The sequence below is a fragment of the Trypanosoma melophagium genome, assembly GCF_022059095.1.
Source record: "Trypanosoma melophagium isolate St. Kilda chromosome Unknown ctg8segment1, whole genome shotgun sequence".
Taxonomy (NCBI): domain Eukaryota; phylum Euglenozoa; class Kinetoplastea; order Trypanosomatida; family Trypanosomatidae; genus Trypanosoma; species Trypanosoma melophagium.
This window is the reverse complement of record NW_027125193.1, coordinates 68,411-87,539: the sequence shown is the minus strand read 5'-3', so window position 1 is coordinate 87,539 and position 19,129 is coordinate 68,411. Positions and strand designations below refer to the sequence as shown.

The 19,129-nt window shown below is 40.7% G+C and overlaps 10 protein-coding genes across 10 annotated transcripts; all 10 read right to left on the bottom strand.

The window, feature by feature from the left end:
• Positions 1-188: 188 nt before the first annotated feature.
• On the bottom strand, positions 189-2,468 carry LSM04_007213 (uncharacterized protein; the record flags this gene model as incomplete). Its single annotated transcript, XM_067338832.1, has 1 exon — positions 189-2,468. The coding sequence occupies one exon, from the start codon at positions 2,466-2,468 to the stop codon at positions 189-191; it is 2,280 nt and encodes a 759-aa protein (XP_067185978.1).
• Positions 2,469-2,923: 455 nt separating this feature from the next.
• LSM04_002689 (Calcineurin-like phosphoesterase domain) lies at positions 2,924-4,246 on the bottom strand (the record flags this gene model as incomplete). The annotated part of the gene is made up of 1 exon (XM_067338831.1): positions 2,924-4,246. The coding sequence occupies one exon, from the start codon at positions 4,244-4,246 to the stop codon at positions 2,924-2,926; it is 1,323 nt and encodes a 440-aa protein (XP_067185947.1).
• A 478-nt stretch (positions 4,247-4,724) lies between these two features.
• LSM04_001496 (uncharacterized protein) lies at positions 4,725-6,110 on the bottom strand (the record flags this gene model as incomplete). The annotated part of the gene is made up of 1 exon (XM_067338830.1): positions 4,725-6,110. The coding sequence occupies one exon, from the start codon at positions 6,108-6,110 to the stop codon at positions 4,725-4,727; it is 1,386 nt and encodes a 461-aa protein (XP_067185942.1).
• Positions 6,111-7,022: 912 nt separating this feature from the next.
• LSM04_000307 (Protein kinase domain) lies at positions 7,023-8,414 on the bottom strand (the record flags this gene model as incomplete). The annotated part of the gene is made up of 1 exon (XM_067338829.1): positions 7,023-8,414. One exon carries the CDS (start codon positions 8,412-8,414, stop codon positions 7,023-7,025), a length of 1,392 nt encoding a protein of 463 aa, XP_067185933.1.
• Positions 8,415-9,310: 896 nt separating this feature from the next.
• On the bottom strand, positions 9,311-10,237 carry LSM04_005780 (NAD-dependent epimerase/dehydratase; the record flags this gene model as incomplete). The annotated part of the gene is made up of 1 exon (XM_067338828.1): positions 9,311-10,237. One exon carries the CDS (start codon positions 10,235-10,237, stop codon positions 9,311-9,313), a length of 927 nt encoding a protein of 308 aa, XP_067185969.1.
• A 481-nt stretch (positions 10,238-10,718) lies between these two features.
• Positions 10,719-11,147, bottom strand: LSM04_001416 (uncharacterized protein; the record flags this gene model as incomplete). Its single annotated transcript, XM_067338827.1, has 1 exon — positions 10,719-11,147. One exon carries the CDS (start codon positions 11,145-11,147, stop codon positions 10,719-10,721), a length of 429 nt encoding a protein of 142 aa, XP_067185941.1.
• A 712-nt stretch (positions 11,148-11,859) lies between these two features.
• On the bottom strand, positions 11,860-12,393 carry LSM04_000346 (uncharacterized protein; the record flags this gene model as incomplete). Its single annotated transcript, XM_067338826.1, has 2 exons — positions 11,860-11,872; positions 11,987-12,393. 2 exons carry the CDS (start codon positions 12,391-12,393, stop codon positions 11,860-11,862), a joined length of 420 nt encoding a protein of 139 aa, XP_067185935.1.
• Positions 12,394-12,527: 134 nt separating this feature from the next.
• Positions 12,528-12,791, bottom strand: LSM04_005591 (uncharacterized protein; the record flags this gene model as incomplete). The annotated part of the gene is made up of 1 exon (XM_067338825.1): positions 12,528-12,791. One exon carries the CDS (start codon positions 12,789-12,791, stop codon positions 12,528-12,530), a length of 264 nt encoding a protein of 87 aa, XP_067185968.1.
• A 46-nt stretch (positions 12,792-12,837) lies between these two features.
• On the bottom strand, positions 12,838-13,570 carry LSM04_004251 (uncharacterized protein; the record flags this gene model as incomplete). Its single annotated transcript, XM_067338824.1, has 2 exons — positions 12,838-13,162; positions 13,302-13,570. 2 exons carry the CDS (start codon positions 13,568-13,570, stop codon positions 12,838-12,840), a joined length of 594 nt encoding a protein of 197 aa, XP_067185955.1.
• A 1,234-nt stretch (positions 13,571-14,804) lies between these two features.
• Positions 14,805-19,085, bottom strand: LSM04_008644 (uncharacterized protein; the record flags this gene model as incomplete). Its single annotated transcript, XM_067338823.1, has 1 exon — positions 14,805-19,085. The coding sequence occupies one exon, from the start codon at positions 19,083-19,085 to the stop codon at positions 14,805-14,807; it is 4,281 nt and encodes a 1,426-aa protein (XP_067185989.1).
• Between the last annotated feature and the right edge of the window lie 44 nt (positions 19,086-19,129).

Genomic DNA, 19,129 nt, shown 5'->3' with positions numbered 1-19,129 from the left:
CACAGAAGAGAGAATAAGAAAACACAAGAAAAGAACAAGAGTAAGAAAAAAAAACAAGGTACTTCAAATCGATATTACACCTTCTGAATAAGAGTATTTGCCAATATGAAAAAACAGCAACAACGACAGATACAATATATATATATATATATATATATATATATATATATTATTGTTCTTTCTTTTGGCTACCATGTTATCCCATCAAATGTGGTGTGGATGTGCGTCCTTATTCTCTGATATTTTCTCTGAGAGAGTGTTGTGAGGCGTAGCGCGTTATGGGTTTGCAGCAGTGCGTGTTCCACATGCACTTCAGTAAGAGAAAGGGATTCTGCTAGGCTTACAATATTCTGTTGAGTGATATTTTCCGCTGAATCTTGGGAAAAATGACGCATTGCCTCAAGTGCAAGTTTTTTCCGCTCACTTACCTTGGTCGCGGATTTAGCCTGTATCAGCAGCATCTCTGCGCAGTAGCGGTGGGGAAAGGTGTCGTCTGTTGTGTACAGTGCGTTTGCGACGGCGAGAGCCCCCCGCACGGCGTTGGCGGTCTCGCCGCGTGCATCCTCCTGGGCGTCCTCGTCGATGAGAGGCGAGGCGGCGTCGGCGGCGGGGGTGTTGGCGGCGCGGCGGAGGGCAGCGAGGAGGGCGGCGCGGGCCTGGCGGGGGGGAACCGGCGGGCGGCCGTCGGGGGCGGCGAGGGACGACGAGGGGCGGAGGGCCGCGAGGGGGTCGTGGACGGCCGCCGCCTCCAGCCACTGGCACTCCACCGCCGCCGGGCCAAAGACAGAAGAAATTCGGCCCCGCACGTGGGCGATGAGGGCGGCGCCGTCCGTTTCACCCGACAGCGACGAGATCAGGCGGCAGCAGCGGAACACCGTCTGCAGCTCCACCGCTCGGGCCGTGGGCTGCTGCGGCCATGGGCTGGCATCATACATGTCAAATAACTTCATCGCCAGCACATGACGCTGCATTACCGTCCTTACATAACGGGTAGAAAGCAACTGTAGGCAGGCTACAGTAATAGTTCGTTCTAGTCCTTTTTTATCATTTACGAGTTCCTCAACTATAGAACCAATTATAGGTGATGTACGCACCACATGACGAAAGGACTGCAGAAGAAGCAAAAGTACTTCAGAGTGAAGGGAACGAAGAGAGTAAGTGTCTCGAAAAAGTATCCAAAGGGCCTCACCATGGGATGCATGTCCAGCAGAAAGAGAAGCCGCAATGGCAAAGGCATAAGTCTCCGCCGTAGGAGCAAGGGAACGGTGAGTTGTGTCTGCACTAGAGATATCAAGGTTTCCAAGGAAGGAAACAGCCATAGACCAGCGACCAGAAGCGGCAAAAGCCTTTACAACTGATTCCGCATAGGCACAACCCTCCTCACCAGCAATAAGTAGTTTAGTATCTGATACACGTTGAATAATTTCAATAGCTTTTTCCCAAATAAAATTTTGTTGTGAAGATGATATTGTGGATCTAGTACGGTGAAACGTATCTGCGCTTCTCCAAAGTGCATCTAGGGCATGTGTATGAGTCGTTAAGGTTAAATCATATCCAGAATTAAGGGCTTGTTCATAGAGTTTAAGTGCATGCTTCCATGGACGAGATCCACCAAGTCCTGTTTTGTATCCTGTCATGAGACCCATAAGACGATCTGTCATTTCTATTGGTGGTGGTATGTTATGATACAGTGAACCTGTATAATTGTACAAATGCAAAGCGGTTGACCATGAAATATCGAGATGCATTAAATCTCCTATTGATCCTGCTGAAATTATTGCTCCACTTTTGCACATTTGATACTCTATCTGGGTTACGATTTCATTATCTGCACCTTCTTGTGAAAATCCTAAAAATTTATTAAAAGAAGAGCCACGTTCCACCCATCGTTCATTCTTTCGACAAGTATAATTTACGAAAGCAGAACGTTCTTCCTCTGAGAGGTTCTTCCAACGGTCATTTTCTGTACCTATAGCATCTGCCAGAGATTTTTGAAATGTATCATAGCCTATCTGTTCTTCTACATGATGTTGTAAGAGCGTAACAGCAAGAGTTTGAAATGTTGCTGCTGTAGGGACTTCCCCATCTGCATGTAAAAGAACTTGAAAAGCTTTCATCGCTTCTAATTTCCGAGTAGAGCGTTGCATAGCACGTTTTACCTGTCGTGTTAACTGTGTTTCAGGTGAACCGCGTGAGAGTGCCTCACGAAGTGATTGGTTAGCATGAATAAGAGTATCTTTAGATCCCATTGCATTCATGGAATGAGACACTTCAACTTTCTTTTTATATGGCCAAGAGCCTCCATGGGGCAAAACAGTTCCTGCTTCTGTAGTTGATGATGTTAATGGTGACTGTAATGACGATTGCGCAGACAAGTCAGAAGTTGTCTTTTCAGCGTGTTGCCACGCGCGCACTTGCGCCTGACGCCTAAGAGCTTGGCTAAATTTCTCCACAGGGCGTCTAGGCATTGTGCATACCTAAATAATAATAATAATAATAATAATAATAATAATAATAATAATAATAATAATAATAATATACAAATGTGTTTCATTTTGTAGTTTAAAACAAATTTAGTGGAGAATAAAGGAAATAATAATAACAGGGTAAGAAACATAATATTAAGTATACACAACAACAACAAAAAGATACCATATCTGATATCATCTCTGTTGCACCACTGATCATAGGACCAAACACAACAAAAAAAAAGTAAGCATAGTACACAAGTAAATGTGTGAGCAAAAAAAAAAAAAAATGCTATCGAGATAGAATGCAATACATCTGCAATCAAGCTAAATGATTGAAAGTTAACATTAAGAAGAAAAGAAAAAGATTGTACGGATCCGAACTGGGTAAAATAGTGAATATTAATTTATAGCTGAATATGTTTACTAATATGTTGTTACACTAGACAAAATTCTCATTTTTTTTCATCTGAAAATGTCTGAAATAAATGCATTGCCTCATTCATATTAGATACCTTTTCTCGCACCTGTGCAATTCGGTCATTAAGAATATTTTCTGATACTACTGTATCAGAATCCCTAGTACCAGTCATAATTATCCTATTCCAGAGTTCCAGTGTTTTCTCTACCATAAATGGAAAAGACCATGTGAAAGCGTTAATAAAGTTTGGTAAATAATAAGGATGAGGGCTACTATTATATTGTCGAATATTCATTACATTTCCCCTCAAATCAACAAGTGCTGCACGGTTATCATATGTATCACAGTAATTAGGTGCAGAGAAAACGCACACTACAGCTGGAACTCCCTTTGATGTAGTACGATATAAACGGTAACCCTCCCCCTGTGCCTCATGGCCTCTAATGATACCAAGTAAATGATTGGCCTCAAGAAAGCTACATGCCGCATTGTGGGTGTAAGTATAAGAACATCCACGAACGGTATTGGCGGTAAACATCGTCCCTGGTGCTACATCTGCCTCTTCCTGCTCAGTCATGGGGTCTGACCAGAGAAGATCACACATAGGACCAGAGGATGGCGGTTCACGAAATCGGTGAATGAGATTAATATCTGACACCATTCCTATTTCAGGAGAAAGACCACCATGAACGCACAAAAAGTCATCATTCACTTTACATGCTAAAGGTAAGCAATCAAAAGCCAACATGACTTCATTATACACATCAGGTGAGTATTTATACTCTGATTCTGTTTTAAAATTAAAATAAGACGTTAAGTGTCTTGATTCATGATTACCACGAAGAATAATAAAACGTTTTGGATAACGTATTTTATATGCAAAAAATAGTAGTACAATCTCCATTCCAAAATTTCCGCGGTCCACATAATCGCCAAGAAAAATATATTGTTGTTGTCCTGGTTTACCGCCAAGCTCAAAGATTTTAAGAAGATCATAAAACTGCCCATGAAGATCTCCGCAAACGATAACAGAACCTTGTATTTCTACAACATTTGGTTCTGTTTTCATAATAGACGCGCTGCGTCTGACAATTTCCAATGCATCATCTACCCTAAGCAAACCTTCCCGTGCAAAATGAAATTTAATGTTCTCAGGAATCGGAACTCCGTCTTTGTCGAAAACAAGATCATGAGACAAGGGTTCCCAGTTGGGTGGTTGCACACTTTTCAAACCTCTTTCCGTACATAGCATCTGTTCAATACGTCCAGCTGTCCTTAGATTATTTTGGTCATTCTTATCGACATTATTGTTTTTCTCAGCGACTGAAGGGTCCTTAACTAAATTCTCCGATTTCATATTTCTTTTAATACCTATATATAATATTGCGAAAACGACTCAGCAAGGATATAAACAAAGGGCTAAAGAAAAAAAAGCAATAAAAAAAACTCTAGGCAAGAACTCCCGTATGGTAAGATGTTTAATATACCCTCGATTTCTTCCTTTGCGTATACGCGTATATATCTACTTTAATGATGCCTTTTTTTTTTGTTTTGTCAATTATGGGTATTTCGTTTTCCTTTTCTTGAAAGTACTACTACTACCACCCCTGCGGCAGCAAACTGCAAGCTCCTCTTGTTATTTAGAAAAAAAAATTTAGGCATAAGACAAAAAAAAGGAGGCAAGAAGATTCAAATTATAACAACATTCTAAACTCCTTTCACAGTAATAAAAATATATGTAAGGAATGAAAATGCTTAAAAAAAATGGTGACCAATTGATGCTCTTCTTTTTTTTCTCTCTGTACTTGGCAATAATGCTCTTCTACGGGATTTCTCTACTCATCATCATTTTCGGATGAACTAGCAAACGATGACTCATCATCTTCGGAGTCCGTGCTATCACTGCCGCGACGACGTCGACGAACAGTTTTTTTGGTCGTCTTCTTATTCTTATTCTCTACTTCTGCTATTTTTGGCTTTGGGGGTGCTGATTTTACAGCCTTTGTCTTCTCACTAGGGGTAATAGATTTCTTTGATGATACCGAAGTTTTACGTTTAGGCTTTTCAACACTGACTACCGGAGGCTTTGAAACTTTAGTTTTTGAACCTTTTGTTTTGAGGCATGCATCAATGTGTTGACGGTGACGTGAAGTGATTGTACGTTGACACAATGGGCATATCTCATTCACAATACATGTACCAAGAAGTTGATGAAACTCTTCTGATGTTCCATCTTCACTTTGATTTCGCCGTGCCGCACGTTCATCACGTTCACGGGTCCTTTTCGCCTCCTCCTGTTCACGCCATTCCTCAAGCTTCACTAGATCAATCAGTTGTTGATTAACCGGATAGTAAGGAAATCCAATTGTTTGATTGCATCTATTACACTCTATCGTTTCATCATACATGCTAACATCGTAGTCAAAGTTACCACTGCAATGCGGACATGAATGTAAAGCTGTAGCACATCCAAAACGACAAAGACATGTTTCACAATGTACCTTTTTACCGGCAGGTCCCATAAAAAGAGTGTAGTGCTGTTTAGAATCGGGTACCCATTGTGTACGGCACTGTGGACAGCTGACCTTTGTATCACGATAAATGCCACCAGTGCGTTTTGTACCCAATAACACACGACTTGTGGAGACAGTAGGCTCCAAGTCCTCGAAATTGATCTCCACATCTTCTACCTCATCGTATTCCTCGCTGGATTCTTCTTCTTCTTGATCGGTGCTTCCCAGATCATCGTTATCATAATCGATGAAATCATCAGATAAGTTGGTACTTTTATTTTGAGTATTTTTCGTTTCTCGTGTATATTTTGAGCTTTTCTGTCGTTTTACTGCAGGTTCTTCTTTCTTCTGCACACGTGTACGCTTCACCGCCTTCTTCTCCGCTGCGTCTCCCGTCTTCTTTCCCTGTTGTTGCTTCTTTTCTTCCCTCGCCTGTTGGGCGAGCAGCTGTTTGCGGAACTTTGGGTCCGCCACCCGCTCGAATGCCTGCACGAGTCTCTGAAACGCCTCCGTGGCGCGATCGAAGCGGCTCTGGAGTTTGTCGGGGTGCACTAAACCCGCGAGCCGCATGTAATTCCGCCGGGCCTCCGCGACGGGGGTGTTGGCGGTGACCGGCGGGAGGGCGGGGGCGAGGGAGAGAACCCGCAGGGCCGCCGGCCCCTCCGCCCCGCAGTCGAGGATCGCCGCCGCCAACGCCACCGCGTCCATCGCCAGACCACCACCCAACAATCACCGGATCCCACTAGATAAATAAATTATATATATATATATATGGTGAAGAAGCAAAGAGATGAAAAGAAAAGGGGGGAGAGTTATAGGTGTGGAGAGCAGGAGAGCACCATAAAAATAAGGAGGAAATAGTAATTTATATATGGATGTATGAACGGATTTCGCTTTCTATCCCTTTCTCTCTCTCTCTTTCTCTTTCTGTGTGTGAGTGAGTGTGTTTCTAAAAGGAATAATAATAATAATAATAATAATAATAATAATAATAATAATAATAATAATAATAATAATAAACAAGCAACGCGAGAAGGAAAATGGGTTATACGAAAAGAAAAGAAAAAGAAGAAGAAAGGTTGGTACAAAACGAGAGTAGAGTAATAACGGGAAAATGCTTACTGAAGCAAAAAAAAATTTTTTAAAGTCATTCGGTATGCTTAAGGTTATCATTTCTGCTATCTTCATTTACACTTCCGTTTTCAAACTCTTGATTTTATTTTTCACTCCTTGATTTCATCAAAGAGCCAGAAAGAAGAAGAAAACAAAACGTATACACACCCTCAAACCAAAGAAAAGATTGAAAAAGACATGACGAAAAGGGGGAACAAAAAATGGATGACATTGTGGTGTATATAAGATATATAAATATATCCGTTTATGTGTGTGTATACATGCTCCCTTTTCCCTCAACTTGACTTGCGCAACTCTACCGTTACTGTTGGTGTACCAATTTCATACGCAAAGCCAAAACCGAAACAAAAAAAAACGCCACATGCAAAGAAAGATTGCAGAAGCCTGGAAAAGCAAACTTACACTAACAACTAATTCCTATAAAAACCTAAAAAAAGAAATTACTCCATCGCACGAATTGAAACTAACCTTGTTATTTCCTCAACTTTAGCTTGTTTCATTTAATTGGAATGTTTCATCCAAGGCAATAAACTCCCACTGACTTTCAGATGGAATGACATAGACCCATTCATTTACTTCTTGTTCTTTACTAATTTCAAGCTCCTGATTACGCTTCTTAGCAATTTCCCCGATAAACGGTGCTTTCTTGGTAATAAATGGATGATCTAAGACATCCAACGCTGTAGCCCGCTCATTTGCATCCGTTTTGAGCATCCATTCAATAAGCACTTTTGCACTATCGGAAACGTTTGTCCATCGAGGTCCATCACAGTGAATACCCTTACGTATATCTCTAATAAGTTCAACAAACCGTTTTCCCTTCAGTGGTCTTTGACCAGTAAGTATATTATACGCCACAACACCTAAACTAAATATATCTGCGCGATGCATTGTTATAGGAGTAGCTTCAAATAATCTTAATGATTTTGTAGCGGCCTCAATGTTTTCTGGTGATGCAAATCCAAGTGTACCACATGGTGTGAATAAAAGTTGTTTATCATCTCTAACATATTCGGCAAGTCCAAAATCAATAATTATTGCTCGTGTATAATCACGAGAAAGAACAATATTGTCATGTTTGATATCACGATGCACAATATGTTTTCTACTGTACAGATAATCCAGTCCCCGCGCTACTTGGGCGAGAACATTCGCTAAAAGTGCCTCAACATCACAGTGGTGTCTTCGTACAAATTCACATGCATGCTTAAGTGTACCACCCTCACCCGCCTCCATTACAATGACAAGATGTAGTGGTGTCTGAAATACCTCCAATAATCGTGCCACATTAGGATGATCCAGTCCTCGCATAATCTCAAGTTCTCGCGTGATTTTGCACCATGCCGAATATGACATAATACTACTCTTTGTGATGACCTTCAGTGCAACCCGTGGGCTGTTGAACCGGCGTCTGTCTTCACACTTGTATACAGTGCCAGAGCCCCCGCGGCCAATGCGTGCGCCATCAAAGAATGTGGGAAAGCGGTCCTGAATGGCGTCCACATAGTCGTAGCCGACAACGTGGAACTCGGAGAGAATGGTGTAGCAACTCTGCAGGAGTGCGTTGATGCTGCGCCTGTCCAGAAAGGAGAGAATGTGCTGCATCACCACCGCCTCCCGCCGGCCAGTGCGGCTGTTGTACAAACTACGAAACAGAAGCGGCACTCGACAGGCACTACACCGCCGCCGCACTTTGCCCAAATAAAGAGCGGTGCACGGGGCACAAGAGGTGCAGAAGATGCGGCCGCACCAGCGACAGTGATGTCTGCCGAAGACCAGCGAGAGTTTCTTCCGGCAGAGTCGATTCGCACACACGTCTGCCGTGCTGTCCTCACACCACTGCGCTCCCGGTATGATGAGTTCCCGCGAAGTGTGCATCACTGGCCGTATGTGGCTTCACAAGAAACAGATATACATGGGAAAACACAAATAAGGTTGTGGTGTGTGTGTGTGTGGGCAATGATAGGAGAAGAAAGAAAGAAAGGAGAGAAAAAGAAAGAACACACATTAGAAATACTTACGGAAAAATAAAAAAATCGAGAAAAAAAAAGAAAGAAAGGAGGTTTAAAAAAGAAAAGAAAAAATGTGACAGTAATACTAGAAACGAAAGAAAAAACCCCATGAGCACAAAGTAAACATCTATACAGATTCTTTAAGATAGCAGAAAAGCTGGCAATATTACATACACACACAGAGATACTTTCACCCAGACCTACAAAGAGAATTATATATACCTAGATAAAGGATTTGTATGTGCTTTTGTACGAAAATGTTATATCCATGAATTACTATAAATGTGTACGTAAATCTGATGTTTTCAGTATGCCTATCCAAGTTCAGCAAATATACGAAGGCATGAAAGCAAAAAAAAAAAATGAATCCAGAGAAAGAGAGATATAGATAGTTAAACACATGGTTACAAAATAAGGAATACTCTTAATACGGTAACGTGGAGAAAACAACCGCAAGATGCACATCTCTATTTCCCACACATACTACAATTTATCGAAAGCTCCCATTCCCATCCTTTCTTTTGAAGCAACTTCATTTTGAAGTAGAAAAGTATCAGCAGAGATAGAAATATGAAAGAAAAAGAGAGCAGGGACATGAATGTAAAATCGTACCCTAATGTATCATGAATAGAGGACGATCACCATTATAGAAATGCTCATTGCATGTCTCCAATAAAAAGCAAGAGTATTAATATCAGCTAGATAAGATATATATATATATATATATATATATATATATATATATACAAACAAAGAAACACACTAGGCAGATTTCTTTGATTGAATAATATGTCGCCTTAGAAGACCTTGGGGATACTTGTTAGCAATTTCCATACAGACCTTTTCTACAGCTGTGCGGATATCGTCCACTTGCGGAAATAACTCAGTTAAACGAGTTGTATCTAACAAATTATTGCTACGAGTTGATAGAAGAACTTTATTTTGCTCTTCCACAGTAAAATTCTTATAGGTAAAAGAAGAGTCAACATGTTTTTTATACAGTTCTAATAATTCATTATGTGAGATAACACCAGGATTTGTCAAATTAATAGTACCTGTAACTTTAGCTATAGACATTTTCATCAAAATGGGTAACATTTCTGGTAATACTGTCATGCTATTAGGAATATTAACAACCTTTTCGTAATTTACGACCTTAGTAATAAAATTGTATGGACTATCATCTGAAGATATAGGCATACGAATACGGGCGTTAAGTGCAGTAGTAGCGAAAAGCAAGTGCATTAATCTATCAGTGTATCCCTTAACTGTGCTGTATGATGACCCAAAAAAATTTGGATTATCAGTTTCAGTAAATCCCATCCCATTACTAATAGTGTGTGTCGTCTCATCATAGTGAAAGATACATCCTGTTCCAAGATAGGTAAAGTGAATGCCTTGCTGTGCGCAGATCTGTGCCAAAACAATGGGGGCCCATAAGTTATCACGCATGTTTTCTATTAGTTTCCCAGGCTGTTCAAGGTAATCAATAGTGAGATAATCCCCACCGCGTGTGCGACCAATAAAACTGACAACACGATCAGGTTTCACTTCCGTTAATTCCTGTTGTACGGCGTTCTCATCATCTGCACGGGATGTCGCACCCACCACCTCGTGTTCGAATGTTATAAGCAGTTGAGTAAACATTTGGCCAATCCAGCCCTTGTGTCCCCATAAAAGAAACCGCATTAGAGACACAGAAACGCACAGGCAAATGTGTTCTTCCTTTGGATATATATATATATATATATATATATATATATATATATATTGGAATTTCAAAGAATTTGATAACTAATGAACTTATCTCTTTAATTTCACCTGCCAATCATAAACGGAGAGAAAGAAACATGCGCAGTAGAAGGAAACAAAAAAAAAGAAACAAAAACAGAACGGTACTACCATCGTTAAAGATACGAGATTTCATGTCAGAATAATAATAGAGTGTAGGCAAAATTTGCAATAGTACAAAATAGTAAAAAAAAAAAAAACGTTACTTTTTCTCCTTCCATCACACTACCTCTGGGGGGACCAAGAACTGAGTAATAGCCTTAAAGGCAAACCAAACAACAGTTAGGTCAACGACAATAACAACAACAATACCAACAGACAGAAAAATCATGAAACACCCAAAAAAAAACAACATCATCAATAACAACTAAAACTATATTTAAAGTTTTCCAATAGCACGATACCACCATCGTTTAATACCCTGTGGCTCATTATCCAAGTTTGCGTCAGATCCAAGTGAGGGATCTTCTGCTAGTGCCTTTCGAATCTCTGGATCGTAACGTGCGGCACAACGCTTTAACTGCGTCATAGCTTGTTGGCAACCGGATACCTCAAACATGCTTACCATCATGCACTGATGTAATTTCTCCGCCTCTCCTGAGCACTCCTTTAACAAATTATACTGTGAGTAGTCATACTGCCCGTTCTGCCGGACATTCCAGTCCTTGATACAACTGTAGTACCCGACCCGCTGGTGCTCGCATGCCCCTTGCGGTCGGTCTGGACTGTAGTCAAATCCCTTCAGGCATGAACGCCAGAGAGTCGCCTCAACGGCGCAGGGAGCTGGATCTTGCATCTGTATTAGCATCTCTTGACAGTTGTTTATTTATTTATGGGATTCTTTTCTTTTTTTTTTCTTCCCCTTGTATGTGTGCGTGTGTGTGTGTATTTACTGTTGTAATATGTATGTATTTTATTAACTCAAACGACTCTTTTTTTTTTATATCCACACTTCGTCTTGTTTTTTGTTGTTACCTCAGTCCACGGGATTATTATTTGCGAACAGTCTATCCCTTACTTTTTCCTATGAAAAAAATAGAAGGAAAAAAAAACCATCTTTTCATTGTCTCTGTAATGTCTGCATTGACTTCATGTTCTAACAACCACACTGTGACTTATATTCCACAATATGAGTACTGAAGATCTGAAACTAAAAAAAAAAGGAAATACACCAGTACTGATAAAAACCAATAAAAATAGGAAACGAAATAAAATGCAGAAAGCTCCTTTAAAAACTGCTTTATGCTCTCCTTATCACAAATATGAAACAGATAAACAGACATATATATATATATCTTGCGAAGTCCATACTTTTTCATGGGTTTCTTCGCTTCGTTATGCTCTGACACTACGTATCATCATGTAGTCTGTACATCGTGAAAAACGCAAAACTTTATAATAGCTTCTGTATTCCTTCTCAAAGTTAAAAGAAACACACATCTTCCTCTTCTAAAGAAAAAAAATATATAAATATATTGATACAACTTGTAATTTTTTGAATTTATTATAAAAGACAACCCTTATTCAGGGCAGCTTGAAAGGAGAGGAAAGTCAGAGGAGTAATCAATAATATCGAAAAGTTTTCAAAAGGCATCCACCCAGTAGTCACGCTCATCTTCGGAGTCAGCACGCAGTAAGAGTTTGCACTCTTTTCTATGCTCTACATAAATAACGCAAATATCACGACCAGGCTTAGTTGCTTCCTTATGTGTTCGTAGAGATGGTCGTGTAACAATACGAGTATCAGGCGTATCAAGTCGAAGAAGAGTTACAGGAATACGGCATAATTCATCCTTGTAATAACTCAGAGAAACCACTGTATTAAATGAAGCAGGAATAAAGTATCGTCTTCGCCAGTTAGAAGGTCCAATTCGACTTCGACCAATAGAGAACTTTTCTAACCATCCCCTGCATCCATCTGAAGAAATACCAGAAATAACAGAGGTGGAAACTGCCAATATTTCCTTTTCTTCTTTTTTGCTTGGATTGCTAGTGCTACCCTTCACTTCGTCTAGTGGACCAGAAGGATTAAGAGTGGGAAGCTTTGGCATCATAAATTCTGTTACATTTCCTATTCCTGGTGATAATATTATCTATCATATGTCTACTAATCTCGGTTATAACTTCATCCTTGACATTTACATCATTGTTGTTGTCGTTATTGTTATCGTTGATATTGTTGTTATGGTCATTCTTTCCATTTTTGAATAGAAATATATGCTTCTACAATATTATCACCAGATGATTGGGTGGATGTTGGTTGGGTAGATCCAACAGACGCTGGAGTTGAATTCTCACCCGGTTTATCTTGATTCACTATCGAAGAAACCTCTTCTCCTAGTGAACGGATATCACGCAGAACCTCTTCAATAGCCGCCGTATCCTCCTTTGCGATCTGTTTACCGTAACGGAAGTATCCCTCCACGGTGTTTCCATCGGGTGTTGTGATCATTCCTTTTCCGTGCGGCTAATCATGCATGAAAGTGCCCCGGTAGACTTTACCGCCGAGGGAGTGATATGTGATGCAGCCAACACCGTGCAACTGCCCGGCCACAAAACCACCAGTGTAGTGATCGCCATTCGCAAACACCATCGCACCTTTGCCGTGCGGCTTCTCCCGCAGCCAATCCCCATCGTACATGCGGCGACTGTCCGCAAATGTGATGCGTCCCTGCAGTTTCTTTCCATTCGCCCGCTGGCCGACAAACACACGACCACCACCGGCATATCACGCGGTGCCGCTTCCACTCATCGTCCCACGCACAAACGCCCCATCGCAGTGATTCCCACTGCGCCGCGTGAGTCGCCCAGTGCCGTGACGCACTCCATCATCGAAAGCCCCAACGTACACTCGGCCGTCCGCAAAGGCGTGGCGACCCCCGGGCCGTGCGGTAAATTGTGCACAAAACCACCAATGTACGTATCCCCGTTACTCCACGTGAGGTGTCCAACGCCGTGTCACTCGCCCATTTTCCAATACCCATCGTACATCTGCACACCGGATGGGTGTGGGTCTACACTGGCGCGAAATACGCCGTGGCCATGTGGAAGATTCTTGTAGAATTTGCCCGTGTATTCATCCAACTCGGTGGTGAGTGTGCCGTTGCCATGCATGCAGTCCTCGCTGACCTCACCCGTGTAAATGCGACCGCCGGAGAGTTTCGCATTAGTGACGTGACCTTCAGGGGCACTTAAAGGCGCCTCAGCGTGAATAGTACCCCCATTACTCATATTGAAGAGTACTACAACCTCAGTGAATTTACCACTTCTTTTTTTTATTTTATAACATACACTTATATTACTATGTATAGATATATTTCCCTCTATCTCTCTATCTCTCTCTTCCTGTTTGTGTAAACACAACTTTCTTTAGTTTACTCCGGGGCGGTATGAATTCGCAACATATATATATATATATATATATATATATAACAATAAACAATCCAACAAACAAAAAGATTCCTAGTACAAACTGTTGTACCGCACATACAAAAGATACAGAAAAGAAAAAAAAAACAGGAAAAGCCTATGGGAATCAAAAATAAAGAACTCAATATTTTTGATACCTATGAAACGCGTATAAACATTTGCAGAGATGTGTTTATGTACGTAGACCTGTACGTGTGATATATGCGATGAAGTTGAAGAATTCGCTCCCTTTTTTGTTCTTTATATTTTCACCTTGTGTCCTCTTTTACTGGAAAAGTAAATATATTCTGGAATACCTTTATGTATTCTATTCGTGTGTATGACTGCGAGGTTTCCGTATTTACTTGGCTTTTCCCTACATATCCGTACGTAGGCATCATCAAAAAAAAAAAGAATGAAAAAAAAGATATGACAATTCGCAAAAAAAAGCAGATAAGGAGGGTAAAAGAGGAGCTTACGAGAATGACACTTCACCACTGTAAATTGGTTTACAAGAGAGAAATCAAAGAAAAAGAAAAAAAATGGTACATGGGAGTTGATACGAACAATCTCAACCAAAGAAGAAAACGAGAAAATCCTCACAAAAACAAACGTACACATATAACTATATTTTAAACAAACAAAGTTAACTGAAAAAGGATAACAACACCAAAAAGAGCCAGAACTAAACGACACAACACCAAATCACAAAGAGTAAACGTAAACATAAAAGAAAAAAGAAACAATTTAAACTGGGAAAATAAAAAACACTATCAAACCTCGATGAACTAGGGGAAAAACAGGAGAAATCCTCTTTGATCCTTCCTGTTTCTCAAAATGTAGTAGCCCATATAATATAAACCAATATACTTATCTTGCATTTGCATGTATAAATAGATATAGGGTTAAAAAATATGCAGAAATAAGTGGGTGAATAAGAAGTAGAAAAAGGAGTCATATACAGAATTCCTACCCCATATCCTAGAAGATCTAATTACCATTATTATTATTATTATTATTATTATTATTATTATTATTCTTCCCTTTTTTTTTTTCGCTACCTTTGATCATCTACTTCATCTCCCACTGAATTCTCCTGTTTTTTATGAAGTTTCTTTGCTTTAGACTTTATTCGGGGAAGCAAATCCTTTTTCCTTTCTCTAGTGCTGCCAACATTGTTGTTGTTCTCATTATTGTTATTTTGAGATGCGTAGAGATGTCGTGGTACCGAGCTCGCTCGTGCCCTCCCCGTTCTGCTATCAAAATGCAACGCTTTAAGTCGAAGTACTGCAGTGCCTTCCATCTCAGGAGAAAACGGGTACTGAATACCCAGACGATCTGCCATTGCCATGTACTCTACAAGTTTATTCTTTGTTGGTACAAGCTCTTTTGTAAGTGTGAACAGCTCCGCTTTGAGTTGCTGAATTGTGGCATCAGAAGGATTTTTTGGTATTCGTGTGAGTGGTGTGAGTGCTTCAAGTTGATCTGACAGTCGCTTGTTCTCTACACCTAATCGTCGTAGTTGCTCCTCCATTTGTGTAGTATTCTTATTCTGTAATTGCTGTAATTCAAGGAGACTAATCTTTTCCCTTAGTTCAGCTCTTTGTTTAACAACGTCGCCTGTGGCGAGTTCAAGATCGTTACGTGCCGCGTTTAACTCATCTGTGAGGGCAGCTATTTTTTCCCTTAATTGAGTATTCTCTTGACGAAGTGATGACAATTCCTTCTCCGCCTGTTCCATCGTTAGTCGTCGCTTTTCATGTTCTTCACCAAACTGTTCTTTACCCCCATTATTACCAATTCCAGCAGCAGCAAAAGCAGCCGTAACGGCAGCATCTTCCAATACATCTGTCTCTTGCAATTCATCTAAACGTGCCATTGCTGAGAGTCCCTTCTTTGCCGTCTTCTTCTTCTTTGGACGTGCAGGGGCGGTGCCGAGTGGGTTATTTCCATCTGCAACTTGTCGAAGTTCCTCTTCTTGCTGCTGAACCCGCTGCCGTAGTGCGGCAATCTCCGCATCCGCCTTGTCGAGAGCTTTGCCAAATGTCTCTGCCGCCTCCACACTCTTTTGCCGCTGCTCCTCCATTTGCCGCTGTGTTTGGATGAGAGACATCTGCAGTTGTTCTGCCCGAGCCCGCAGTACAGCGGGAGCAGAAGAAGACAATGAAGAGGAGGACCGTCCACTCTCTACAATACCAGCAGCACTAGTAGCACTAGACATAACGGGAGTAGGCGTTATAGCGGCTACAGCTGTTGTTGCCACTACAGAACTAACATCACGAGCTCTACTATTATTACTACTTGCCGTATTCGTTGTCATAGGAATAGTATTCGTGGTGCTCTGCGCAGCAACTTCTTTAAGTTTTTCGACTTCATGTTCCAAGACCAGTTTTTCTTCTGTGACACGTTGAAGCTCTTGACGAAGTTTCTCACATTCATTCTCGCGTTCTCGCAGCGTCTCAGCTCTTCCTACGGATATTTCAACTTCTTTTTGATGTTCTTGCAACGAATCCTTTGCATTTTTTAATTCCTCCCGTTGAACTTCCATTTCACTATTTATTGCCGTTAACGTAGCGAGAAGTTTTTCTTCTTGACGGCATTTATCTTCAAAGGCACGTCGGTTCTTTTGTGCTACATCTTCTATTTCACTTTTTTGTACAGATAACTGTTGTATTCGTTCTTCGTGTCCTTTTATTTGAACTCGCAGTTCTTCCAGTAATCTATTTGCCTCTGTAACTTTCTTTGTTTCCGCCACAAGTCGTTCATTCGCATTATTACGTTCTTTCATATGAGCTTCTTGTAATGACTCAATTTCTCGAACATGTTCTTCATTCTCTGCCTCAAGATCATCAATAGTTTGACGGTAAATAAGAATTTCTGATTTTAGTTTATCAAGATCAAATGTCATACGCTTGTTATCCTCTTCCAGTCGTTCTTTAGCTACAACAACACTTTTATGAATACTCTCCGGTATGTGTGCATCTTGTCCTGCACGAAGAGATGTAATGGTTGCTGTTGCTGCTTCTAATTGTTCTTTTAATTGGACTATTTCTTCTTTATATGTAGCCTCCGCTGATGTCTTGGCTTTTGCACGTTCTTGTTCTAATTTTACTGCCATCTCTTTTATTCCATCCTGCATATCATTCATTTGTGCTTCAAGAGTATTATTAACATCTCGCAAACGTGCATTTTCTGCAGTAAGGTTTGTAGTTTTTTCCCGCATCTTTGAATCATTTGCCTGCAAAGCTATTACTTGTTCTTCATGCGATTTCATCGTATTTTGCTGCCTTGCTAGAACAGAGTGCAAACTTTCATTTTCTGCCTTCATCTTTTCTACTTCTTTCCGGGATTCTGCTAGTTGTTTCTTAATAGGTTCTAATGTATTTTCTAGCTTTAAATTTTTTGATTGTAACTCTGCGTATTGACTCATATTAATAGTTTGACTTTGTGCTAACTCCATATAGGCTATAGTTTCCTTCGCTTTTACGAGTTCATTTTCTAACTCTTCCACAGATGAAAGACGATCTTGCATAGCATCACTCTTCTCTTTTAAATCACTAATACGCTGTTGTAGTTGTTGCATCTCTCCGCATTGCCGTCGAAGTTTACCAAGCTCTAGTTGTGCATTCTCATACTCCTCATTTAATGCTTCTTTTGCTGTGGTAACACTAGTCAAATCATTGGTAATAGTAACACAACGTTTTAGTAAGAAATTTATACGTTGTTTATCCTCTTGTGAACTCCGTGTCAGACGGGTGAGTTCTTCCTCTTTTGCTGCAACCGCCTCACGGAGACGTGTTCCTTCCTCAATTAACTGATCACGTTGAAACTCAAGACGTGAAATACGTTCTTTATTTCGTTCTAGTGTTGCTAATATTTTAGCCTCATCGATTGAGATATTGTTACTAGTAGTACTGTCATTGTTGTTACCATTACTATTATTCCCATCACGTGACCTTTGTGGTAGTTTTTCACTATGAATACTTCGCGCCTCCCCAAGTTGAATTTCTAACTCTCTTAGACGAGTATTTGCGAGTTCAAGCTCGCGTATAAGGCTCTCACGTTGCATTTCCATTGCTTTAAATTTACTAATAGGAACACTTTCTTGTAAACGTTCTTCTAGTTCTATATTCGTATGTTGAAGTTCTTGCATAACTTGATGATTTGTACTATGTAGTTCTGTTAAACGTTCTTCAAGCTGTTGTTGAAATTCCCGATGTGCATTTTGCAATCGTTCATCTGCGGCATCACATTCCTTTTGAAGTTCCTTACAACGTTCACATGGCAATGGAGTGAGAACCTCACCTTTTCTCTGTGAATCCTTTTGTAATACAGTAACAGCAGATGCTGATCCTATACGTAGTTGTTCTTCCACTTCTTTTAACTTTTGCTGTAGCACATTATTTTCTTTTACCGTTAACTCATGTAACTGTTCATCTGTAGATAAAGTATCTTTTAAGAGTTTCACTTGACCTTCGAGACGCATAATCTCATCTTTCAATTGCTGTACTTCCACCTCATTTGCCAATCCCTTTCCTGATCCAATAGTTTGCAGTTCCTGCTGTAAACGAGTATTCTGTGCTGTTTTTGTCTGCAGTGCTTCACTTGTACGTCGCAATTCTTGCCGCAGTTCCTCCTCACGTTCACTGCGTCTTTCCAACTCATGGCGAAGATCTGCAATCGAAATATTTTCCGCTTCTGTTTCAGCCGAAACAATACGTACCGTTACACTAAGTGGACCACGGCTAATGACCTCCTGCTGTTCATGTACAATAGCGGAGAGTTTCTGTGCATTCACATGTGCGTTCTGTAGTTCTCCTATAAGCACCTGCACCTCTGCATTAGAGGATGCATGATTCGCCTTGTATTCAAGAAACTCATTCTGCAACTCTTGTGCAAGTTCTTCTAATTTTTCACGAGCCGAACTCTTAGAACCACTAAACCACCCTGCCTTTTCTGGTTCAAAGAGCGAATGTAACACCGAAGTAGATGAGAGTGGACTTTGTGCGAGTGCTGTACACTTCGCCTCTTGTTGCGCTAAATATTCAGTAATTTTGGCATTTTCATCACATACTTTCGAAAGTGAACTCGCTAGTCTGGCATTCTCACTCTCTAGTTGCCGCAGTCGCTTTACAAGTGCATTTCCTTCCTCAAGTGTATGTACTACTTGGGTAGCACTAACCTGCGGTCGGTCACTGGTACTGGTAGGGTTAGTAGTAGTATTAGTAGTACTGTTGCTATTGTTATTGTTATTGTTGTCATTATCTACAGAGCCTCTCGCACGTGTGACGCGTACGATTCTTCGTGTTCGAGTCTCGGTAGGCTCTGCCTCTTGCATACTGGCACACAACCACCCACCTACACAATTCTCAAATATGTGAG